This window comes from Hibiscus syriacus, unplaced genomic scaffold, assembly GCF_006381635.1.
Source record: "Hibiscus syriacus cultivar Baekdansim isolate YM2019G1 unplaced genomic scaffold, ASM638163v2 tig00116962_pilon, whole genome shotgun sequence".
NCBI classification, from domain to species: Eukaryota; Viridiplantae; Streptophyta; class Magnoliopsida; order Malvales; family Malvaceae; genus Hibiscus; species Hibiscus syriacus.
In genome coordinates this window covers 491,657-518,345 of record NW_024063488.1, presented here as the reverse complement: position 1 = coordinate 518,345, position 26,689 = coordinate 491,657, and the positions used below count along the sequence as shown (strand labels likewise).

The 26,689-nt window shown below is 34.8% G+C and overlaps 2 protein-coding genes across 3 annotated transcripts; one reads left to right on the top strand and one right to left on the bottom strand.

Moving 5' to 3' along the window:
* Positions 1 to 6,576: 6,576 nt before the first annotated feature.
* LOC120190746 (nicotinamide adenine dinucleotide transporter 1, chloroplastic-like) lies at positions 6,577 to 10,942 on the bottom strand. Its single transcript, XM_039193781.1, has 9 exons — positions 10,611 to 10,942; positions 10,291 to 10,386; positions 9,610 to 9,716; positions 8,897 to 8,945; positions 8,689 to 8,801; positions 7,615 to 7,709; positions 7,421 to 7,509; positions 7,220 to 7,314; positions 6,577 to 7,060 (listed from the first exon to the last, which is right to left on the bottom strand). Exons 1-9 carry the CDS (start codon positions 10,699 to 10,701, stop codon positions 6,719 to 6,721), a joined length of 1,077 nt encoding a protein of 358 aa, XP_039049712.1. The 5' UTR covers positions 10,702 to 10,942; the 3' UTR covers positions 6,577 to 6,718.
* A 2,530-nt stretch (positions 10,943 to 13,472) lies between these two features.
* On the top strand, positions 13,473 to 16,960 carry LOC120190747 (lipid phosphate phosphatase 2-like). Of its 2 annotated transcripts, none has more exons than XM_039193783.1 (8): positions 13,473 to 13,598; positions 14,270 to 14,490; positions 14,607 to 14,694; positions 14,792 to 14,901; positions 15,009 to 15,102; positions 15,641 to 15,829; positions 15,942 to 16,001; positions 16,702 to 16,960. In XM_039193783.1, the coding sequence occupies exons 2-8, from the start codon at positions 14,275 to 14,277 to the stop codon at positions 16,878 to 16,880; spliced, it is 936 nt and encodes a 311-aa protein (XP_039049714.1). In that variant the 5' UTR covers positions 13,473 to 13,598; positions 14,270 to 14,274; the 3' UTR covers positions 16,881 to 16,960. The 2 variants fall into 2 exon arrangements, with proteins under 2 accessions (XP_039049714.1, XP_039049713.1); XM_039193782.1 differs by lacking the exon at positions 13,473 to 13,598 and adding an exon at positions 13,621 to 13,706.
* The last annotated feature ends 9,729 nt before the right edge of the window (positions 16,961 to 26,689 follow it).

Genomic DNA, 26,689 nt, shown 5'->3' with positions numbered 1-26,689 from the left:
AAAATGGAATGCGTTGCTGTTTGAGGGCAAAGTGCATGCATGGTCTCTCTCGCTATTTAATACTGCCGAGTGTTACTCGGTTGAGTTCCAATCTTTTTTCCCCCCTCTCCCCTTGTCTGCTGCTACTTCTCTCTATCTGCTCATTTTGCACCGGAAACAAGCAAGTGAGGCCGTGGAGATGGAGAAGGAGTTGAGAAGAAGCTGCAGCAGCGTTCCTATCCTGGTAGTCGATCGGGACACGACATCCCTTATGTGCCTCGCATCCATGCTAGAACAATATTCCTACAATGGTATGAATCTTCTTTTGGAAAAAGATGATTATGAAGCTTTTATATATATATATATATCATTTTCTTTTCTTTTTCATCTCATACTTTTTGCTTATAGAAATTGATTTTAGTGGTTTTAAAATTTTTTCGTTTATCAAACTATAAGTATGACATGAAAAAAAGTCACTTGTATTAATAAGATCAATAACTCTAGTTTATATAATAATTTTTCCTTTGAAAATTTTTGTATGATCATAATCGATGACGTAATTGAAGTTTAATTGATAAAGTCACGTGATTCTATTAAATTAAAATCAAATAATTTTGCAGTCTAAAAAAGTTGGACCTCTATTGTTTGAATAGAGTTTATTTGTAGCTAATATAATTAAAAAATAGTTTTTAAATATAAAATATCTCCGAAAGTCATTTGTGTGAATTCGAATTTTGATATTTTCCTTAGGAATATAAACACCTTTCTACTTAATCAAAAAATATATCTGATAAGTATATCATAAAGAAATTATTTGTGTTATACATAATGGTAGAAGAATAAAAAGTACTTTAGGTATGATGTATATTTTTATAATTACAATTATTAATAGTAAATAAAAAATATTTGTAACATTTTCTACATATAGACAATTAAAAAATAAATCTTTAAAAAGTGCTGTAAAAATATACAATCATTTCAAAGGATAATATCTAAAACTAAATCAAAATAAAGTTTAAAATATATAATGTATTTACAGAAAATATTAAAAAAAGGCCAAAAAAGTATAATTATCTTTAATACAAGTTTTTAAAAAGTAAAATTTACTTATATTAATTGAAATATACATTATGTATAAGATATGTTTATATTAAAATTTATTTATAATTTAGTTTCATAACAATCAAAATGCTTTTAAAATTAAATACATTTTTATTAATCTTGAAAAAAAATTATTAATTTTAACTATAAATTTTTAAATAAAAAGATAAGATAATAAAAATAAATAGATTTGAACTTTTCACACATAGGGTGATAGGAAACAATTCTTTCAATTATAAGGTAATATATGTTCAGACTTAATCAATGGACAAGTTATGCAATGCAACTGTTCGAATCCATAACATATAGAGAGTGTGACATTCTATTTTACGACTAAGATGATTGATTCATGATAGGAAATAATTTATGTAAATATATATAATTACTAAAATTTTAATTTAATACATTATCATTGGTGTAGTAATGAATTTATATAATAAATTTATGTGCAGTGACGACAACTGAACTAGCAGCGGTTGCAATTTCCATGATACGGAAAGGAAGCGAAAGATTCAAGCTTGTTCTGGCTGACATTTCAAATGATGAAATGAACACTCTTTCATTGTTGATCGTATCGGTTAGGATGAATATCCCCGTCATATGTGAGTTTTTTTTTTTTTTTTATATAAAAACTTCAAATCATTTGCTAAAGTTTTCTTCATCGATGAACTCAACTGAATCGTCTTTCTTTTTTGGCTACATATACATACAAGCAGTGATGTCCAACGAAACAAACCCTAAATTCGCCCAGCAACTCATTGGCTATGGAGCAAGCTTACATCTCCAGAAACCCATTTCCCTGAATGATCTTAAATACCTCTGGCAACATGCGTTTCGAAGGCCTCGAGTCAGCGCTGCTAAAACATTTACGTATTTGCTTGGCACTGGTTTGCCCACCATTAACGATCCAAAGGGGAAGAGCAAGGAGCTAACTCCGACAGATAGGAGCAAAGATGATCGACAGATGCTACCAGTAGCCATGGGAGAAGAAGGCATGAAGTACGGGCATGGAGGATCCATGTCAGAGACATCGTATAAATTTGGTGATAAAGATGGGGAGAAAACTAGAAATGGGAATAGTATTGCATCGAGAATGAATCGGTCATCCGGAGGCAGGCGGAGGAAGACTCGTCTTGTTTGGAGTAAGGAGCTCCACCATAAGTTCGCGGCCGCCATCACTGCATTAGGCGATGAGAGTAACAACTAAACATCCCATTTGCTTAGTCTCCATAAAATCGATCTATTATTAATATACTGTTTCTTTTTTCTGGATACAGAAACTCGTCCGAAGTATATATTGAAGATGATGAACGAGCCTAATTTGACGCATCGCCAGATTGCTAGCCATCTGCAGGTTCCTTTCTATCACTTAGTAAACTGTTCTTATCTTTGTCTCTTTCTTCCACTTCCTAGAACTACGGTTTACTTATGTAGCATAGATATAATATTAAAATTGGGCTCAACATTCTATTTTAACTTTGAGAGAAAATGTGCTATATTTGAGCTGAAATCATTAGGTGATTAAAAGTCAATATCCGCAAATAACATGATAAGTTTTATATGTATAAAGTGATGGCATAATACATGTCACACTATCACTTTAAACATATTGTATGTGTCATATCATCACTTTAAATAAGGGGAAAATGGCTGAGAAAATAGAAGTGAGATTTTTTAATTCCCAAATTAATCCATCCCAGAGATTATTTTCTCATTTAGGGTGAATTGAATAGTACTAACCTAAAGATGTCAGGTGCTCCAATCGTCTTCAAGTTAAATATGAAGATTCCACGACTGCATGACGTCTTCAGGAAAATGAAGAAGACTTCACGATTTTATGGCGTCTTTAAGCAAATGGAGAAGACCTCAGGAGTGTATGGCGTCTTCAAACTAATAAGAAGTCTTAGTTCAAAAAATAATATAGTGGATGTCTTATATGGGAAAATAATTTTTCCCACAACCCTATGTGGGCGAGGGAGCCCTTTAAACACCTTTAAACAAGTGACATGTGTTACATCATCGTTTTAGATAAATGACATGTATTACATCATCACTTTAGACATATGATATTCAAGCTTTGATAGTTGTCAGTTAATTATTTTCATCTAACCCGATGACATTTCATCTTAAAATGAAATGTTATAAGTCAAAGAACTTTAAAAAAAAATAGGGACTAAAATGATTATTCAATTAAATATTATATACAACTTTTTATATTATGGATATTGTATATCAAGTATTCCTCCTGCTGCATGCTGTTACGTGTTGGGTCTAAATAAATAAGATGGTTGAGTACTTAGTCCTAGTTTTCCATTGTTTTAAAACCAGAAACACAAGGCACAAATGAACCGTACGTCCAGAGCTAGCCCCAGAAATTCAGCCGATGCATCTACAAGCATTTATGGCAAACCAGGATTCTTTTACTTGCCTCAAACGCCAGAAGTTACTCTACAATCAACAGGTTCGGCTGTTTGTTTTAACCGGAATCAACAGTGGCATCAGAAGCTGAATTATAGTCTGGATTTTGATCCCATGAGTTCAATGAATCCAACTCTACAATTGCCACCAAGCATGCCTGGATCCACTGGGAATTTGGGAAATCAGATTCAGAACCAAATCTGGAGTCAAACAACAGTAGAGGTAGATAAATCTGGGACAGAAGTGGAGAATAGAGCAGCAATACAATCAGAAAAATGGACACCAGAACAGTCAGCACAGTTGGTTGATTTGCTGAAAGTTCTTGACGATGATGCAGATGTTTGCATGGATCCTGCCATTGAACCAAATCCAGCCGAGGTTGATCAAGTGTGCGAATGGCTGAAGGAAGCAATGCTAGAAAATGATCAAAATCCTTGATTTAGTAGAACCAGCTTGGCTTTCTCAAACATTATTTGGTTAAGGAAAAATTCCCCTCCATAGTACTCTCTCCAACAAAGGTTTTTCTCTTCTTTTATTTGCCTTGTCAAATCCCTAAGCTTCCTCTTTCTCTCCAATTAATGAAGCAGATGAAAATAACTTTATGAACATCTTAATGGAAGCAATTAGCTTATTACTTGTGTTTTCCTGCATATTATTTCAAAGGATTCCTCTCATCCACTTGTTCTTGTTGTTAATGCTACTGTAGCGAATATCACTAACATCTTTTTTATTTTGATTTTCTGTTTACTCCTATGACTAGGATACTAACTCAATCGAGTCGAATCGATTCAAAAAATATAAGTTAGTTGAGTTGACGAATCATATTCTATGACTTAAATTTTATCTAGAATTTTTTCAAATTGAGTTTATGAAATTTGAACTGAGTTAAGTTATTCGAGTTTCTATACAAATTTAATCGTAAATATTTATAATATTATGATACAGATTGATTCTAATTTTACGACTTTATGTAATCATATAAGATATACATATATGTTTATTCATAGTATTTTTCACATTGTAATATTATTTAATAAATCAAATATAATTTAAGATTATAAAATACATTTATAATATTATTTTTAAAATGTATTTTGAATTGATAGGAAAAAAAAAGAATTTGTAGTCAAAAAATTAAATTGAAGTCAACAATCTCAAAGGTAAATGATTAAAAGCTTGTGGTTTACATATTTTTTTCTTTTTTAGGTTGTGGGTTTAATATCCATTAGCAGTAAAATTTTTCTTTTCCTTTCCTCTAAATAGGAATTGTTAAAAACCTAAATTAAATAAATACAATATTAGAATATTAAATTGATAAAATATTTTCTTCTATTAATTATTTGCATTATCCATCCCATCTGACCTTGATTAATCCTCTTAAATGCATTTTTTTTTTGTTTCTTCCAACCACCAAAGAGATCAACTCTTCCTCCACTCCAACACCAACAAAATTAATGTTGATTCTATTTAAGTAACTAGTTATGGTCACCGTACAGATAAGGATGGCAACGGGATGGTTTTGGGTCGGAGATTGATCCCCATCCCCATCCCTATTTAAAAAATTTATATACGTCCCCACTTAAAAAATCGTAGGGATTTAAACGGAGATCCCCATCGGATAATCAGAGAAACCCGCGGGGAAACGGATATCCCCGTTTAGCATAAACGGTTATTTAAACAGGTAATTTTCACCGCGGGAATAATCGCGGTGAAAATTATCCGTTTACCTTAGATGGTTATTTTTTTTAATTTAAATTAAATTTATTAATATTATATATATATATATATATATATATATATATATATATATAATTATTTTTAATATTTATCAGGTCGGGTATTGGGCCGAGTATTCAGTTAATCGGGGCGGAGATTACCAAATCCGTCCCCGTTTAAAAAATTCGGTTTTCCCCGTCCCCGTTTATCATCCCCGAACCCGACCCATTTAATTCGATTTTTGATTTTCCTCGACAGGTTCGATTTTTTTTGCCATCCCTACGAACAGATGCTTTCCCCGATAACTACTTCCCAAAAGAAAGAACATAAAGAACAATAGTTTTTTTTTTCCTTTTGTTTCTTGGTTGCAATGACCATGACTCCAGTCGGACAAAACTTTTTAGATAATATCATTCATTTATTTAGGGTGATGAAGGGAATATTTTCTGAAATAGGGTGTTTGTTATAATGTTTTGATAAATATTAGAAAGATAATGATGTCTTCTTCGGATTACATGCAATAGGAGCACCAAGTCTAACATAATAGTAAAGCATATGACGTCGTATCTTTTAGACGTCTTTCTAAAGACACCATGCAGTACATGTGTCTTTCAATCAACATTATAACAATCTTTCGATACAAGAAACTTAAAACAACCCCCAGGCGCCGTGACCAAAGTAACCAATAAGCTCCAAGTCTCATAGGTTGCCTACTATACACATCAGGTTCTACACTATGTTTGCAATTATATAATTATTTTTTATCATTAATAAACATATACGGTGAATACTAGTTCATCACCATTTCTTTCCATCACGCAAACATATCATAATTTGAGCTCTGAATTTATAATCTCAACAACAAATACAAGTTTAGACAATAATTTAAATTTTGAGTCCTTTCAAATATAACGTAGTAATAATTATGGTGAGCCGTGATAAGGAATAAGTGGGTATGTAAAATGAGATTACAGGATAAATTGTTCAGATCATTTATGACTGAAGGGTCCAAGAAAAACAACCACAAAATATCACCTGAATTTTCCTCTCCTAAAACCCAAGTATATATATAAACCATGCAAATATTTTTTTTAATAGTCTAAGATGATTACAAATATTTTTTTTAATAGTCTAAGATGATCATAAGATAATATCATTCATAATTTTATTTTTTAAACTTATTAATAACACAACTTTAGAAAAAAATAATATTTTTACCATTAATTATTAGAGGAACATTTCACAACTTAAATGTCTCTCACTTAGTGGAATTTGCTTCCCATCAATCAAATTCATTGGTTTATTCCCCTACAAGTTTTGAGCAAGTCATGCATTTACATTAACAAATAAAACAATACCAAAAAAAAAAGTATTACACTTCTATTCACTTATAATATTTGAGTACAAACGATGAGTTACATTTATGAAAAAATTTCTCCAACAAAATCTGAGTACACACTTACCAGCCTCTTATTTGATCCCTACCAAAGCATCTGCTGCGATTTTATGGTGTAATCTTATTTGACCGAGTTTGCGATAATTTATTGTCTTCCACACTTCCTCTGTTATTAGGCCAGGACTTGACATGGCCATCAGACCTTGGGTCCACCTCCGAGTTCTTAGTTCCCGGAGGTAAACCCTTGTTCAGAAATCGGTGAATCATCTCATAACTGGTAAATGTGATGACAGCTGATGGTGTTGTTCTCAGGAGATTAGTTGCACAGCCACGGTAAAAGCCCGAAACACCTTCCTTCTGGAATACCTTTCTAATGCAATCAATCACCCCCGCGTACTGCACCTGAGTGTTCCTCGCCTGCCCTTGCTCTTGCAGCCTTGATCGAACAACCTGATGATACAAAATCAAATATCAATGAGAAAAATAAGCACAACATGATCCATGAAACAAGAGAGTTTTTTTTATATATATAGAAACAAGAGAGTTTCTTCAATGATGGTGATCCCCATTTCAGTTGATTACATATATCAGAGACCAACAAAAACACACCTCATGTGGGTAAGTCATAATAGAGGCCAGGACTTTTGATATTGATGAGGCAATTGCAACATCAGCAGGATTTAGATGGTCAACAGTTGTATTTCCTGCCGAGAGAGAAACATGAAAAATTAATATGATCACGATCACCAACGAATGAAATTATATACAACCCGTAAATTACATAACAGTAAATAAAATTAACTCATTTACCCTTTTTCGCCATATATGATTTGATCTTTTCATATGCTGGAAACTGAATCGCAACATGACTAATCCCAGCCAAAGACGGCAAAACTCCACTGTTTAAAATACAATGAAATGAAAAATGGAAAATTGTTTTAAGATCGCAATTGGTGCAAATGAGCTCAAAATAATTCCAAACAGAGTGAAACCCTATCACTGACCTATACAGCCCTCGAAAGCCTTCCTCGTGTACAATTCTTCTTAAAGCAGAAAGAACACCTGTATAGGGAACCACACCTGTCCTCATTCCTTGAGTCTAAACAAAGACCAAAAGGGGAAAAATGAAAATTAAAGCATAAAGAATGACCATACTTATAAATCCAAAATGATGTCTAATAAATACGATGTCGTGGTAAGTCTAGGTAAATGCAAAAAAAAATGTAATATTACTGGCCATAATAAATTTGGGATTGACGCAAAAACAGGGAATGAAGGTAAACTTATAATGTCCTACGACTGAAAAGTATAAAACAGTAAACCCTTTTGCAAACTTGTTTTCCATGTATGTCAGAAAATTATATGATATTAAACTGATTAGCGCTCAAAACTGAATGGATCTCTAAATTCTCGATAACCACGGTCAGTGGTCAGGATAACCAAGCCAGCTGAAATTGGCCTAGTTCATGTTGTGAAATAATACTGCCACGACCCACAAAGAAACCACAAAAATAAATCAGTCTTCACCCTGACCAAATGATAGAAAATAAATTACTAGTCCAGTTTTATAGCAGGTACAATCCATGAACTCGCAGGATAAAGTACAATAGGCTTTATATAACAATGAAGCTTCAAAGAAAGTTAAATGCTCTGATATAAAATCAGAACTGATCACTCTCATCCATGTGTCCAGAAAAGATTACTTTTATGGTTCAAAAACTATACTTTTATGGTTCAAAAACTATGCCTGTTTGATCATGCTTCCGTAAAAGCATTGGTAGGGAGTTCGACCTTCCAAACCCTAGTCATTAAATTGGTTTGGGTACCTCCAGAAGACAACATATGGAACCATATTTGGCTGCAACAAGAGAATGTACTCCAATAACCAACACTAGGTACTAAGTAGAGCCACTTAATTCTGAATTATAAGTAATGTGTACATCAATATCAAGGTCATATAACACATCTAGTTATGTTTTACGAATGGATTATCATGATTTAAGTGAATAAACCAACAAAATGTGATCCAAACCACAGATAACTTTTAGAAGAACCATCATGCATAACAATGAACTTACTTGGAGTCTTGTCTTTACAACCCACAATGGATTTGTTGTGATGGCTGTGGAAGCCCCAGCACCAGCAGCAGCTACCATATTCGCCCCAATTGTGAGTTGCCCACTGTTATCATCTGCAACATCACAATGCACAACTTTAGTAGAAATTAAAACAACTGAAGCTGGATTATGTAGAAAATAAAAACTTTAGAAAATTTCAAGAACCAACCATGTGAAGTGAGTAGGCCTTTTAGTTGCTCATAAATTGTAAAATACACCTACATATGAAATGAGAGTTTCAGTTACTTTGCAGAAGACACATTATATCAAATAAGTATTTTGCTTTGCAGTTGGAATCAATAATTTTCCCAAAAGTTAACGGTTTATGAACATGGTAGCAGATTAAACTTTGCTTCTACAGATATAATGATAGAATAATACAGGGGCAAGAAATCTCACACAATCCTTTTTCCATGGCATATTAAGAAATTTAATTACAAAGATTGGCTTAAAGCTAGCTTCAAATAGAAGGGGGAGATCATAGAGGAAAGGGATAAACTTCCCCATTGGGGCTTGCAATATAAGGGGGGTAAAAGACGGTCACACAGTAGCATTTACACCAGCATTACATCAGAAGTTATGTGATCTGGAGTCTTCAGTTTATTGTTTATCCTAACATACCCGTGTCTGACACCTCTTGGAACTTCAGTATTCATATACAGGTATGACCACGTGACTCTAAATAATCTTAAATTTTTCCAAAACCATAAAGCACCAACACTCTATCACCAGTCCATCTACCATAGATCACTAACAAGTCAAAAACTTGAAGAGAAACTAGAATTCTGAAGCATAAAGACATAAACTATAATGGAGATAAAAAATCCAACACTCCAATAAGTAGCTTCCAATTAATTGATTTAAGGGTGAAAGGTTACCTACCGCCCAGTTTGGCAGTAGAGCAATTACTGTTGGTGAAAGTCCACGATACAACCCCTTCAAACCTTCATTTCTTATTATATTTTGTAGACTTGTTATGATGACACTACCTGTGTATAGATAAGAAACGAGGCAAAAAGAAGAGTTGCCCATCATCAATGATAGCAACACACACCAATATCATGAACTCAAGAACAAAAAATTTCACATAATATGTAAAATCGAACATTCTTGCCCTATAAAGAAAACTGAAGTCCATATTATAAAAATAATACTAGCTCTTAGCAACACAAATTTGCAGAGACATCAATTTTAGGTGCGAAGCAGCCTAACAGAGCAAGATTTTTGAATTCCAAAGATCTCTTACGAAAATAAATAAAAAATAGCTGACACTTATTCCCATATGTAATGGGGTAAGGGGAGGTAAGATAGTAGGTTGCCCCCAACACCAGGTTGAGAGCAGCTTCCGTGGGAAACCTCCAAATTATGAAATACCCTCCGTGGGACTTGATCCCACGACCTCAAAGTTAAGAACCTTGTGCTCTACCAACTGAGCTGGATGGCCAGTTACTACTTCGAGCTTACAATCCAGTACCATACAAGGAATAAATTCAATATGAGTATTTGTGCTAAACCATGCATCGCCAATAAAAATCAGTTTCAAAAGCTCAGAATCTACAATACCTCTAACACCAGATTGTGAAGTTTGAGGGAGTCCATGCACTTGTAACCTTGTCTTGATTACATCTAAAGGGCACACAAAGGTGGCTGCAATTGCACCTTCAAATTCGAAACCAAGAACATCAATAAATCCAAAATTCCGATCAAATTAAAAGTGACACTCATATTTTCAGTTGTGTTTCCTGACATTCATAATCAAAGAATCAACCTACAAAGCCTTATTTCTGCAACAAAAAACTCCACGAACTTTTTAATTCATTCGCAAGAACTGATAAAAGAAAACCCTAACCGAATACACCAAAGTAACAAAATAAAAGCCTTACCTGCGGCAGCACCAGCGCCTCCGTTGCAGATTATTTCTCGGATGCTTATACATTGAGGATGAGAAGATTGGCCACCTCCACCACTACTCATCTTCAAAAGCCTTTAAAAAAAATCTTACAAACAACTTAAAAAGAAACGAAAAAAGCATCTATGGCAAAAACCCATCAAAGATCTGTATATATAGCATCTGCCCGAAAAAAATCTCCCTCTCTTTCTGAAAAATTTCTGGGTTTTGGCTTGTTTGAAGGGATAAGAGCGTGACTAAAACTTTCACCTTTATTCTTTGAAGGAGTCTTTGGTAAAAAGTTGGAATTGAAATTGAATAGATGACTTTTATTTTTTGTTATTGTTTCTTCTAAGCACAAACGAATAGTAATGGGAAAGTGGCCCAAGAAAACTTCGTTGTGTTTAACAAAATTAAAAGGAATTTCTGAGAAATCGGTTTTCCTGTGCTGTGTTTTTTCTTAGGATTTGCGTCGGTAATGTATGGGGTGCTTCGGCCACGAGATGCATTGTATTGCGTAAGTTTGCTTCACCGGCTTAATTAAATATCGCAAGTTACTAATATTTATCAAAATGTAAATAGAAGTCCGCTTGGCGGCTGGTGGAACTCTACGCTCTCGACTCTCGTGTTTAATTTCATGCAGTTAAGGTTAGAGTGTGATAGTAAATAATTCGAGTTGAGTGCAAGTATTGTTCCGTTTGATTCAATTTAAATTTTTTAAAGTGAGTTCGAATCGATTGAAAATTTTATAAGTTTATAATTGTTAAGTTTGGCTCAAAATTGAAACAAAAAATTAAAGCTCGACTTGAAAGCGTTAGAGTTTAAAATTTTCATGTTCGACTTGAAATAAAAAAATGAAAGCCCAATTCGAACTCTAAAAAAATTGAACTTAAAATATTCTCAAATTTAACTTAATTAAAGCTCAAACTCGTGCTCGATCTAGACTTAAATTCTAACTTGAACCTTATGTTATATTTTTTAATATATATATATATATATTATTACATATAAAGAACACAAATGATCCTTTAACTTTAGGGTATTATTTTTGTTAAGTCCATCGACTATTAAAAATTATAAAATGATCATATTACTATTTATATGTTCTAAACTCGTTATTTCTGTTTAAAGTTTGATGGTTGTTTGGTTTAGAGATTAACATGTTAACTAAGATGTAATAAAATCATATTTTAATGATGTCTATTAGCACCGTCGTTGCTTTCAAGTATTGGCTCGACAACATAATGTTTCAAGAACTAGTTCGACAACATAATGTTTCAAGAACTAGCTCGATGACATAATGTAAACAAAGACTTGATCCACAAAACACAACTCAAACAGTTCTAAAATCATATCTTTATCATATTCTAGTGAGCATGATAACGTCCGACTTAGACAATATCTGATTTTTCTTTTACGAAAAATAACGAATTTGGAACATATAAATAATTGGATGATTATTTTATTTAATAGTTGGCGCTCAACAAAGCAACATCTTATTATCAGATGATCATTTTGTAACTTTTAATAGTCAATTGACTCAACAAAACAACACTCTATAGTTAGGAGATCATTTATGTACTTTTCCCTATTAATAATTTAATTTAAAAAATACCCATATAAACATTATGCTCAAACCCGAAATCTTTAAAATTAATAATCATCCTTAACTATTGATATCTTATGGATTATACAAATTTCATTAAATATTTTTTATAAGTATATTTTTATTCATGCCGAATATGTGACAAAATTTAGTGGTATATAATTTTATATATTAAATTATAAGATAAATTACATATGTAGACATCCATCTATTTTTGTGATTTTATTTTGATTATTTAATTTTATTTCAAAATTATTATTAACATTAAGTTTTGGTTCTATTTTGACTACCAACAATTAAAAATAAATATAATTGTTGAAATTTTAATACTTAATTTTGATATTTTTGTATAATGTGATACTTCACATTTTTTTGAAAAATGTAATTTAGTATTTAATTTTTTTCTTTTATTATAATTAGATATCTAATAGTTTTTAAATTATATATGTTTAATTTTATTTGAGACATATTTACAATTTCAATGTTATTTAATTAAAAAGATAATATATTTTACCTCATATTAATAAAAAAAACATGTTCTACAGTTAAATACCAAATTGCATCGTTAAAATATATATAATTTTGAAAAAAAAATTAATACTTATATACAAAAAATAAAAGTTAAATAAAAGTAGATATTTAACTATAGCGTTAAAAAAGTTTACATTACACATAAAAATCAAAATTAGGTAAGCAAATTATATTTAAAAAATAAAAAACAATATATTTATTATGGATCATTTTAAAAATATGCATTTAATAATTAGGGTAAACTATGCGAATAGTCTCCTTGGTTTTCGATCTCACCCACTTTGATCACCAATTTAAAAATTAAGGGTATATGGTCCCTAATATTATCGATCTATTCGGTTTTAGCCTCTAACATTATGATTCGTTCGATTTTAGTCCCACAACCATTAACTCATGTTCAATTTTAGTCTAACAACCATTAACTCCCATTAGATTTTAGTCCCTCAGCTATGTCACATATTCGTTAAGAGTTAACAGTAGAGTGACTTGGACCAGATGGACCGATAATATTAGAGGTCGTTTATCCTTAATTTTTAAATTGGTGACCAAAATCGGATAGACCCTGAAGAAAATAGACTAATCTCATAATTTACCCTAATAATTAATGATACGTTTTTAGGATAGGATTCAAATATGGTTAATTAATGAAATGGTGGATTAGTTTTCTTACTTAGAAAAGAGATTTTGTTTCTTTTTGTTCTCTTTCTGTGTGTCTGTCAGTCACTAACTCCACGTTATGAATCAACTTCAAAATGTCCCCAAATTAGTTGAAAACTAAAACAAACGCGCTTTTTTACTTTGCTGTTTGCTGAAACTTTGTTGGTTTCTTGAAGGATATTTCGACAGGTAAGTTCATATTCAGTCACTCTCTCTCTTTTGCTTTTAAAACAAACGCGCTTTTTTACTTTGCTGTTTGCTGAAACTCTGTTGGTTTCTTGAAGGATATTTCGACAGGTAAGTTCATATTCAGTCACTCTCTCTCTTTTGCTTTTGGTGATTTTTGTTAGGTTATTATGAAAATTTTGAAGGCGAATACAAGAAAAGAGACGGGTTAAAACCCAAAAAGAAAATGGAGCTCTCTTGTTTTACTTGACTTGTTTGACCATAGTTGAATGCCAGAGTTTGTTTGTCTCTTTGGTTTCCCTTTTTTTTGTATTCTTTGCTTCAGTAAATTCTTTGATTTGTGTTATTTTCTCGATTAAATTGTAAGGCAATCGTCCTTTTGATGCTAGCACTAAAACTGATTCTGAACTTTCTGTTAGATTTAAATTCATTTGGTATAAGGTTCAACGGGATAGTCTTATATTGTTTGTCATTTACTTCCTTCAAAATTAGCATTTTTTGTTGTTGTTGTCTCTAATTTACGGTTTGCTATTCTCTGACTGCTTGTGCTTGTAACCCTTGTTTTCTTATTTTCTATCTGGGAAATTATAGTCTCTACTTATGTTTTTTCAATAGGACATTGACTTCATTTTGTTATAATGAATGATTTCTTTCACATTTTTTTTTAAAATCAGAGAAAATGCCAGAGATACAGTTGGGTGCTCACACTTTAAGGTCCCATGGGGTTCAAGTTGCAAGGACTCACATGCATGACTGGCTTATTCTTTTGCTTCTTGTTGTCATAGAGGCCATCTTAAATGTTATAGAACCATTTCATCGATTTGTTGGAGAGGATATGATGACTGACCTGAGATACCCCTTGCAAGACAACACTGTTCCCTTTTGGGCCGTTCCTGTATGATTCTTCTTCGACATTTTCTGCCATACTGGAATCACTTTTTGGCAAGAGATTTTGTTCAGAACCATTCTATGAAAACACTAAGTATAATTCTATGTTCTTCCTTGAAACAGATGCTCGCGATAATACTTCCGTTTTTTGTCATTATTGTCTACTACTTCATCAGAAGGGATGTTTATGATCTACACCATGCCATACTGGGTAAAACATCATCTACCCTGAGATTCTGAAAATTAATCACCTTCTATATGTTTGTAACTGCATCCAGTAACAGTTGGTGTGCTTAATCATTATTCAGGCCTTCTGTTTTCTGTTCTTATAACCGGTGTTATAACCGATGCTATTAAAGATGCTGTAGGTCGACCTCGTCCAGACTTCTTTTGGCGCTGTTTCCCTGATGGGAAAGGAGTCAGCCTCTATTTCCCCTAATTTTGCTTTTATTTCCTTTTGTCATTTAAAGCATACATAATCAAGAGTCTCGTTTGCCAACATTCATCGGCTCATCGTACATGCAGGTGTTTGACCCTGTGACAAAAGATGTTATGTGTACAGGAGTAAAGAGTGTCATTAAGGAAGGACACAAAAGTTTCCCCAGTGGCCACACTTCATGTACGTATTCTAGTTATTTCCAGCATTGTGACGTGAAATAGTTCTTATTGATTACATAGCTGGTACCTTGAAACAGTTTCCCCCCCTTTTATTCTGCAACAGTTCCACCCCCTTGTAAACAATTTGGAGAATTCAAAAAAAAAAAAAATAGGAGCATTGAAATTCTTATTTGTTCTATGTTTATACTTTATAGCAGTTCAGATAAATGTTTTATATATCTTGAAATTCGAAACAACTTGATTGAATAACTAGTAGATAATTTTCACAAAGACTTGTGGTTTGGATTGATTATCTATCTGTATAACACAATGGGCATGATTAATATCTATGCTCCAACTCGAGGAGCAGTGTTACAGATTTATAAGCTGAATATTAAGGTTGATACATATTGTATGATATTAAGTAGTTAGGCTAGGATATTACTTTACATATTATATGATCTTTATACTTGTTTCTTAGGGAGTTGCATTTATTTACATTGAGTTTATTGCACAGCTAGAAAAATGACTTCATAGTAACTTTGTTCTTAAACATACAGGGTCCTTCGCAGGTCTTGGTTTTCTTGCATTGTACTTATCAGGAAAAATTCAAGTATTTGATCGTCGGGGCCATGTTGCAAAGCTATGTATTGTCTTCCTACCATTACTTGTTGCTGCTTTGGTGGGAATTTCTCGAGTCGATGATTATTGGCATCACTGGCAAGATGTTTTTGCCGGGGCTCTTTTAGGTTTGTCTAGTGGCACTTCTATTCTCTCTCTTCTTCTTCTTCTTCTTCTTTTTGAATTCTATACTCTTGCAATAATTCACTTTTTCCTTTGTGCGGCTAATACTTTTTACAGGGATCACAGTTTCATCATTTTGTTACTTGCAATTCTTTCCACCTCCATATGATGTAGATGGTATGTTTCCCAGGAAACTTTTCTCAACTTTTAGTATTCTTATGAGTTATGACAATTTTCCTTTGGTTTTTAATCGATGAACACCCTGGAAAGGATGCAAGTAGGGATGAGGGGTGGAGCTAGAAATTTTATATTACGGTGTCATAATTTTTATTAAGTTTTAAAATCTTTATTATTAAATCATTTTTTGAAAATGTGGGGTCAATTTCTTTTTTAAGGGTGTCAAAACCTTTCTAAAAGTTGTGTCATTTATTATATATAATTTTTTACCTGAACCCGACAAATTTTGATCCGATCTGATAGGATCTTTTTTTATTTAAATTTCAGGTTCGGGTTTCTTTTTTGAATGATGAAGTTGGGTTTAGGGTGAAAAAACTCTACCCGACCCGAGAAAATAGTATAATTATCCATTGTATATTTAGGGATAATTACAATTATACCATCTCTATATTTTTTTTCAATTAGGTCCCTATTTTGTCTAATAATTTTTTAAAATATATATTTGTGCTGGATCTGATCGGATGCAGATACAAATTTTTACCTAAAAAATTGGGTCGAATTTTCAGTTGGGTGGAATCTCCTTAAACTTGGGTCGAATGCGAGTATAGGGGGTGTAATTTCGGGGTCGGGGTCGGATAGGTCAAAAACCTGACCCGACGTATGAGCATCGTTTCTTATTTGTTGGTAATGGACTATGCAGGGTGGGGACCTCATGCATATTTTCAGATGTTGGCAGAGTCCCGAAATGGCAACACCATCATCAATGGTTCAAATTTACAACAATCAGAGCTGGAGAGTGTACGCGTTGATGGCTGGGAATTGTCACGACCCAATTCTCACGACTCTTTTGACAGACACACCGGGTTGAGGAGCTATTGATGTACTGAATTTTCTGTCAAGTGTAAACTTTTAGACATTATCTACTATATATATGTAATGGTGTCTGAGATTAAAACCAACTATATTGTTTTAATATGGGTTTGCATCGTTCGGAAATCAAATTTGTTCATTCATTTTCAATAGGTTTAATTTATTTGCTGATGAACAGAGCTTATCATTTTTTTTGGGTAACAAAGAGTAAACTAACGATTACACATTGCTATTGTGTTGGTCTTCTTGTAACATCTGTTTCACTTCCTTGGGTGCCTCCATAACAACCTTGCATTTCGAGCTCCACCTATTTGCTAATTTTGTCATTCCATCCGCAACTTGATTTCCAAGCCTGGAAACATACTGAAACTTAACCACCCAGTTCCTTTGCATCAACTCGAGAATGATGTGTAATAGTGTAAATTGAAATGTACCATCCTTACCATGTTTTATCACCTGGACCGTTTCCAAACTATCCGTCTCAACTATAATTTGTCGACAACCAAGTCCCATGCGCACAGTAAACCACAATACACTCCCCATAAGTCCTCTTCTAGTACTGAGCATAGGCCGATTAGCTTGGACTAACTTGCCTGCTAGTTACCCATATGGTTTCGGATCACCCCTCCACACTTTGCCAATCCATTTTCCTTACAACAATCCCCGTCTGAGTTAACCTTAAACCATCCCAACGATGGTGGTTTCCATTTTTCATTGTCTGATAACCGTTGTTCTCTTGTAAGAGTTCTTGTCACCACTTTCTCTAATGCCCTTTTCTTAATATCCAGCCAATGGAGACTGCGTTCTAGTGCTGAACTTTCATCGGATAAAGGGTTATCAAAAGCCACTGCATTTCTATAAATCCAAATATTCCATACTAACTCAGCAAACAAAATATCCCAATCATCATTCTTTTCAATGTATTGAGCAGAATTACACAGGTTCATTGTAATCCAATCGGTAATATTCATTTGAATAAACAATTGCAGTCGATCTCGTTTTACCACTCTCGCCCATGTTGTATGTGCTGATGGACAAAGACGTAGTGTATGGTTTATATCCTCATTCGGGTCACTGCAAAGGGGACAACTGCTATCCAAGTTAAGATGACGATGTTTACGCTCCGCATTAGTCATCACCCGCTCGCAACATACAAGCCATAGAAACGTTTTCACCTTTTGGGGTCCTCAATACTTTGCTATCACTTTCCATACTGTCTCCCAATTTCCTTCATTAAGGTTTGCGCGGATGGAGTAAGCTGACTTCACTGAGAAACTGAGATCATTACTTGGTAACTAGCCAACAATATCTTGTCTGAAATATGACTGTGGACTTCTCTTGGCTGCGATCCAGAGTAGAATATTTGGTGGCAAAAGATGTACAAAGCACTTTCATTTCCAATTCCCTTATCCATCTGCCATATCAGCCACTGTAACTCTTTGCAATCCCACTACTTCGGCAGCTATAACATGTTCGATTAGAGGTCTGATATCATCAAGCCAACCATCAAACCAGAAATCAACCTCACAGCCATTTCCCACACACCATGCTATGTTACGATTGACATCCCCCCAAATACACTCAATATCATTCCACAGCTTAGAACCATTTGATGAATGTCTTACCTCTGGGACACCAGTATCACATTTATATTTCACCATTAGAAAATGAACCCAAAGCTTATTTTTGTTCGTCAAGATATTAAAAAGCAAGTTTCATTAAAAATGCTTCATTTTGAAAGGTCAAATGATGAAATCCCAACCAACTCAGTGCTAATTTGATTGTTCACATTTAAATCCACATTTTTAGAAAAAAAAAACATTGTGGTTTTAGCAATGTTTACCTTTTGTCCGGAAGCCGCGCAAAAACGAGATAGAACTGCCTGAATCAATTGATCTTGCTGCCGACTTGCTTCAGTGAAAAGCACCATATCATCAGCAAACATTAGATGTGATATACCTGGAGCAGCGGTCGCCAATTACCTGAGTTTACTACCAATTGTATAATTTATGTTAAACGTTCCATGCAAAGAACAAAAATATATGGAGATAAATGATCACCTTGACCGACTCTTGGCAAAAGTTGAAATTCATCTGTCATCCTCCATTCCATAATTTGCTCATGCTAGACGAGGCAATACGTTGCATTATTACATGAATCAAGTCCGTCGGAATACCCAGACCACTTAGAGATTCTTTGATAAAACTCCACTCCAATCGATCATAAGCCTTCTCTAAGTCGATTTTAATCGCCATCCATCCTTTTCGTCCCTTTTTACGTCTCATGGAATGGATCACCTCATGAGTAATTATAATATTGTCCACAATCGAGCGACCAGACACAAAACTAGTCTGATTTTCAGAAAATTATCCAATGTGGCAAATAAGGTTTTAGTCGATTAATAATTAGTTTTGTAATTGATTTATACAACACATTACATAAACTAATTGGACAAAATTGGTTAAACTTTTTCGGGATTAGTACCTTAGAGAGTAACACTAACAAAGTCTAGTTTAGAGTGGATGGCCACTACCTCTCTCGAAAATATCTCGAATAAAAGAGAAAACAGACTCTCCAACAATAGCCCAATTCTTTTAGTAAAAACCTGTACGCAAACCGTCACTTCCAGGTACTTTCCATGGAGCCATGTCAAATACGGCCATGTGTATTTCTATATTTGATATGGGCCTGGATAATTCCTCCATTGAGGGAGCACGCACATATAATCCCCTAGGTAAGTCCACAACATCACTTCCCTCACTGGTAAATAACTTTCTGTAAAATTGTATCGCCAATAGTTTAATTTCTTCCTCATTTGCACACCAAATACCATTGTCTAATTTGATAGCTGAAATCTTATGACGTCGACGTTTTTCCATAACAGATGCATGAAAAAATTTAGTGTTCCGTTCGCTATTAAGTACCCAATTAGCGCAAGCCTTTTGACTTCAGAAGCTCTCCTCATACTCTATTACTAATAATTTCGACATCAACTCCTTTTGAATATCCTTCAAGGAATTCGTTTGAAGATCATAAGGAACACAGTCAATGCCTCTCAGTCTTGCTAGTAATTCCCTTTTACGTTTGTCGATATGCCCGAAAACATCAGAATTCCAGGTTTTAACTTTCCCCGTAAATTCATTCAAATTATGATTAAGGCCTTCATCATTGTTCCAAGCCGATTGTAGAAATTCCTGGAAATTCGAATGATCATTCCATGCTGCAATGTACTGAAACGGTCTATCACTTGTATCAAATCTCGCCATTTTGAAACGAAAAAGGATGGGTCTATTGTCTGAACCCAATCTATCCAGATGATGAACATATGCACTAGGAAACAAATAGCATAGTTTACCATTAGCAAGGCACCAGTCTAACCTTTGGTGAAGATTTCCTCTCGTTCAAGTAAAAGGCAATCCACTATAACCCATGTCTGAAATCCCTGATTAAAAAATAAACTCATTAAACGTTGTATTCCCCCGTGCTATTTTCTGCTTTCCACCTGTCCTCTCAACCGGATTAAGAATAATATTAAAACCTCCCCCTAACAACAAGGAATTGTCGTCGCCTATATCTAAATGTTGGGAAATAAAACGAGTAACAAGTAATTTCCCTATAACCAGATTAGTGAGAATGCGAAATAAAAACGGAAAAATAATACCCAAAATTGATAACGATGTTCAGCCAATTTGCTTACGTCTTCGGACTGCTGCAGATCTTTTACTAAGAGAGAAAATTTACAGGTATTTACAAAACACTCACTACTCACAATAAAACTCTCTAGTATTGGGATAAAGAAATGATTTTTGGGATGATTTTGAAGCTAAATGAGCTATGGTATTTATAGTTGAAGGTTAAGGACTAATCTTATAAATGCCTTAAAGTCCAGTGACTAATAATAATTATCCCATTACAATTTTTCAACAAACATCTACCAAACTTTGAAAAACCATTTTTCAAAGAAACATTTACCAAACTTTGAAAACCATTTTCAAAGAACATTTACCAAACTTTGAAAATAATTTTTTCAAAGTTGGTTGTCAAACTTTGAACTTTTAACAATCTCTCACTTGAAGACTTATTTTAATATGTCTTCACACCTCGATCAATGCAGCAGCTTTTCTAGTCTTGTTACTCTAGCATGCCAACTGAAGTTGAACACAACTTCAGTATATCCGTAGTCACCGTCTTTGTCAACATGTCTGCCGGATTTTGAGCTCCACTAATCTTTTCAAGTTTCAAAATCCCATCTTCCAGAAGAGACCAGATAAAATGATATCTCAATTGTATGTGCTTCATCCTAGAATGAAAAGACGGATTCTTTGCTAGATGTATAGCACTTTGACTGTCGCAATACAATATATTGTTTTCTTGTTTCTTGCCTAACTCTTCCAAGAAACTTTGGAGCCAAACCATCTCTTTGCTGGTTTCCGTAACAGCGACATATTCTACTTCAGTTGTGGAGAGAGCAACTATCTTCTGTAGTTGAGAAACCCAACTCACTGCAGTTCCTCCTAGAGTATAGACATACCTTGTAGTGCTTCTTCTAATGTCGACATTTCTGGCTAAGTCAGCATCTACATAGCATGTTAGTATCGTATCTCCACCTTTGAAACAAAGTGATTTGTTTGTGGTATCCCGTAGATATCTGAGGATCCATTTGACTGCTTCCCAGTGTACCTTGCTTGGATTATTCATGTACCTGCTAACAACTCCCACTGCATGAGCAATATCTGGTCTGGTAAAAACCATGGCGTACATCAGACTTCTAATTACTGAGGCATACGGCACCTTCACCATGTGTGCACGTTCTTCCTCCATCTTTGGTGACTGTTCTTTGGAGAGTCTAAAATGAACAGCTAAAGGTGTACTTATTGGTTTAGCATCTTGCATGTTGAACCTGTAAAGTACTTTGTCGATGTACTCAGCCTGTGATAACATCAAAGTCCCCGACTTTGTATCTCTCTTTATCCTCATCCCAAGAATCTGCTTTGCAATGCCCAGATCCTTCATAGCAAACTGCTTCGACAATTTTTGCTTCAAGTTTATAATCTCTTGCATGTCTGAGCCTGCAACGAGCATGTCATCAATGTACAACAATAAAATAATGAAGCTATTGTCGAACCTCTTGATATAGCAACAATGATCTGCTTAGCATCTAGTAAAACCACTGCTACTCATGAAGCTATCGAACTTCTCGTACCACTGTCTAGGAGCTTGTTTTAAACCATACAAGCTCTTCTTCAACCTGCATACCAGGTTTTTGTTTCCTGCCTCTATGAAACCTCTGGCTTCCTCATATAGATTTCTTCCTCCAAATTACCATGAAGGAAAACTGTCTTTACATCTAACTGCTCAAGATGTAAATTCTCTGCAGCAACAATTTTCAACACCAGTCTGATTGTAGACAGTTTTACAACTGGAGAGAAAATTTCATTGTAGTCAATATCTTCTTTTTGCTGAAAGCCTTTGACAACCAATTTTGCTTTGTAGCGTTTGCTCTCATCGTACTCTTCTTTGATCCTGTAAATCCACTTTTTATGAAGCACTTTCTTGCCTGGTGGTAATTCAGCTAATTCTTATGTCTGATTTGACATAAGAGAGTCCATCTCATCTTTCATGGAAGACTCCCACTTGACTGAATACTCCACTTGCATTGCTTCATCATAGCACTCTGGTTCACCATTGTCAGTCAGCAACAAGTAGTGCAAAGAAGGAGAATATCGCTGGGTTGGTTTAGGAATTCTGGAGGAGCGTCTTAGTTCCGGTGTGCCTGGTTCTTCTTGAACTGCTTCAGGACTGATCTGAACATCATTTCTAGAAATCTCCTCGAACTCAACAAATTTATTTGTTTCAACTTCGGTGTTTGAGCTACTTGATTCTATGGTTGATCTGTCTTTGTACATCACATTTTCATTGAAAATGACATCTCTGCTTCTGATGATCTTCCGATTTTCATTGTCCCAAAACCGGTAACCGAACTCATCACCGCCATAACCAACAAAGGCACATTTATTAGACTTAGCATCAAGTTTACTTCTTTCAGTAGAGTTTATATGTACATAAGAAATACAACCAAACACTCTTAAGTGTGAAAGATTTATTTCTTTCTTGCTCAAAACTTCCTCTGGTATTCCGCCATCTAAGGGATTTGAGTGCCCACGGTTGATCAGGTAAGTTGCAGTGTTGATAGCTTCAGCCCATAGCAATTTGGGCAAGCGGCGTGTATCCTTATGCTTCTGGCACGTTCATTTAGAGTTCTGTTCATGCGCTCTGCTACGCCATTCTGTTGCGGTGTCATGGGAACTATTCTCTCCATCTTGATCCCATTGTTTTCGCAAAATTCTCTGAATCTACTATTTCTTTACTCTCCTCCATTATCAGACCTCAACCGATTGACTTTCAAATCAGTCTCGGTTTCCACCATGGCCTTCCATTTTCTAAAGGTATCAAAGACTTTTGATTTTTTCTTCAGAAAATAAACCCACACCTTCCTTGTTGAATCATCGATGAAGGTGACATAATATAGTGAGCCTGCAAGGTAGTGAGCCTACAAGGGATGGAACTGGAGATGGTCTTCATACATCAGTATGAACCAACTCTAACTTTTCTGCCTTGGGTGTCTTGTCAATCTTTGCAAAACTGACTTTCTTTTGTTTGCCAAAGATGTAATCCTCACATAGTCCGACATCTACATTCTTTAGATTCGACAGCTTCCCTTTTGACAAAAGTTGTGATATATCCTTCTCCATCAAGCTGTCCTATAGAAATCAAATTTATTTTAAGGCCAGGAATATGTCTTACTCCTTTCAGCGTCCAGGTGGTCTGGTTTGGCTACTTTAATCGGATGTCTCCTTTTCCGACAATCTTCAAGGTTTCATCATCAGCTAGATGAACATTCCCAAAATCACCACTGACATAGTTCTCCATGATTTCTCGGCATGGGGTGGAGTTGAAAGATGCCCCTGAATCCAAGATCTATCATCCAATCGGACTGTTGACACTTAGAAGCATGGCATCACCTGTCTCCTCTGTCACGTTGGCAGATTCCTGTGCGTCGGTATCTTCTTCGGTGCTCGACAATCTCTTTTAAAGTGACCATTCTTGCCGCAGTTATAACAGGTAAAATCTTTCTTTCCCGTTCTTGATTTTTCCCTTCTGGATTTAGATCTGCCATGATTTGAATTTCTTTTTGAAGTTCTCCCTCTGGACTCCGTGTGCAAGGCTGAGGAGGTTGATGCTTCACCTGATTCTCTCTGTCGAATTTCTTCGCTCATTAACAGATCCCGAACATCGTCAAATTTTAATTTGTTATTTCCCGACGAGCTGCTAACTGCTGTAACAGTAGCATTCTAACTGTCTGGTAGAGATGATAAGAGTATTAAAGCTCAAACTTCATCATCAAATTCAATTTCCACGGAACCCAACTGGGTTGTTGAGCCATCCACAAATTGAATAATCGCCTCATCAAATAGACTTTGTTTGAGGCCGATGGCTTCTCATACATATTGGAGAGAGCCGCCATAAGACCCGTTGTGGTCTTTTCCTTTGCTATGTTGAAAGTAACATTTTGGAATAACGTCAGTCGGATAACTCCGAGGGCTTGTCTGTCGAGAAGAGCCCAGTCTTCATTCTTCATGCCCTCTGGTTGTTTTCCTAAGAGATGTTGATATAGATTTTTCTGGTACAGAAAATCTTCAATCTGCATCTTCCAAAAGCCAAAGTCCGCACCATCGAACTTTTCAATTTTCACCTTCCCTTCGTCTGCAGCCATTGCTCCCACTCGAATCTGGCTTCTTCGGATCGTTTCTAACAATTTGTGCGAACCACTGTGTATTATAACACCTCCGTCGACAAACTCGTATCGCCGACAAAATTTTTACTATTCACGAAATTCACTATTCACATGAATAGTTATGAATAGTAACCTCGCAAAATTTGACAAAATTCACAACCAAAAGCTCTGATTACCAGTTGTTGGGAAATAAAATGAGTAACAAGTAATTTCCCTATAACCAGATTAGTGAGAATGCGAAATAAAAGCGGAAAAATAATATCTGAAATTGATAACGGAGTTCAACCAATTTGCTTACGTCTCCGGACTACTACAGATCTTTTACTAAGAGAGAAAATTTACAGGTGTTTACAAAACACTCACTACTCACAAGAAAGCTCTCTAGTATTGGGAGAAAAAATGATTTTTGGGATGATTTTGAAGCTAAATGAGCTAGGGTATTTATAGTTGAAGGTTAAGGACTAATCTTATAAATACCCTAAAGTCTAGTGACTAAAAATAATTATCTCATTACAATTTTTCAACAAACATCTACCAAACTTTGAAAAACCATTTTTCAAAGAAACATTTACCAAACTTTGAAAATCATTTTTTCAAAGTTGGTTGTCAAACTTTGAACTTTTAACACTAAAGCCAACGTCGGCCATAGATGTTTCCTAATTATTCTATCGGTGCTGGCATAAAATGTAGTCAAGTAAGTTCATTCCCTTATTGTCATACTTCAAAAACGGTCATGAACAAATTGATTGGCCACGTGAATGATCTCTATCTCTACTGTAGAATCCCATAGTACCCAAACACCTCCACTAAACCCGTTCGCCTACACCTGAAAAGAATGAGGGTAATTATGTTTAGTCAAAAGATTATCAGTTATCTTTCCATGAATACGAGTCTCAAACAACGCAACAATGTTTGGCTTGAATTCTTGCATCAACGTCTTAAAAATTGGTCAGAATGTTGGGCTAGCCGCTCCCTGATAGTTCCAAAATATACAAACCATGATTATATATAGAGAGAAATCAAAACACCTTACTGGCCATACACCAGCGCCTCAACCTCTGCGTCTTCCATATCTTCAGCATCCTTCATCGACTCATTGTCACTGATGAGGCCTGCTTCCAATAATCAAGCATCAATATGGCAATTCAATGACAACTCCGGATTGTTTCCAACATCTTCAATTTGTTGCGCTAAGTTGTTAATCCATTCTTGACCTTGTATTGTGTGTTCGCTTGATGATTCTCCCCTTCTAAAACTTTCCTTAAATATTTTCAGCACTCCCACATTTGGAGAAGATAAACGAATTCCTTGCCCTTTATTTTCTTGTATGCCCTTTTCCTTGATGGCAATTGCCTCGTGACTCCATAGTATAATGTTTGTATTGTGTATTAATTTTGAAACAAATTGTCCCTCTACTGAAGCTGAAATTTGTATTCCTTTCAAAGATGAACTTCCCCGTGACCGCACATTCTCAGTATTGTTATGATTATCGACCTTCATTTTTAAACCACGTTGTTTCTTTATTTCCTTTGTTACTGTCAAAGGTCCTTTTCCTTTATTAGGTGCACATTTATTTTGTTTCCTAAGTACTGCGGTACTAGTACTAGCCTGCTGCTCAGGGATAGATCCCATTTCAAACTCTGCTAAAACGACAAACCGAGATACTCTGTCACTAGTTCCTATCCGTCATTGGTCATTTTTCCTTTTACATCTCCTTTTGGTCTTCGATTTCTTTTCGCAACTACCATCCAAGGTCCATACAAATCTTCTCCTTTCAATTCCAACGTTGGACCTGTTGAAATGTCAAAGCAGCCAGGCGGCTTGGGAAGCAAATGGGGGGTTGCGGAGGGGTAATTTTTTTATTGAAAATATAATAGGGTTAATTATATTTTAGTTCCTACAAACTTTAGGGTATTTACAAGATTAGTCATTAAACTTCAACTATAAATACTCTAGCTCATTTAGCTTCAAAATCATCTCAAATCATTTATTTCTCCCAATACTAGAGAGTTTTCTTATGAGT

Excerpts from the sequence above, each read along its gene's own strand:
- LOC120190747 (XM_039193783.1), top strand. The coding sequence starts at position 14,275 with ATGCCAGAGATACAGTTGGGTGCTCACACTTTAAGGTCCCATGGGGTT. Across the intron at positions 15,103-15,640 it reads CCCCAGTGGCCACACTTCAT|GGTCCTTCGCAGGTCTTGGT; the intron begins GTACGTATTCTA and ends TTAAACATACAG. Across the intron at positions 16,002-16,701 it reads ACCTCCATATGATGTAGATG|GGTGGGGACCTCATGCATAT; the intron begins GTATGTTTCCCA and ends TGGACTATGCAG.
- LOC120190746 (XM_039193781.1), bottom strand. The coding sequence starts at position 10,701 with ATGAGTAGTGGTGGAGGTGGCCAATCTTCTCATCCTCAATGTATAAGC. Across the intron at positions 8,946-9,609 it reads CTCTACTGCCAAACTGGGCG|GTGTATTTTACAATTTATGA; the intron begins GTAGGTAACCTT and ends TTTCATATGTAG. Across the intron at positions 8,802-8,896 it reads AGGCCTACTCACTTCACATG|ATGATAACAGTGGGCAACTC; the intron begins GTTGGTTCTTGA and ends GTGATGTTGCAG.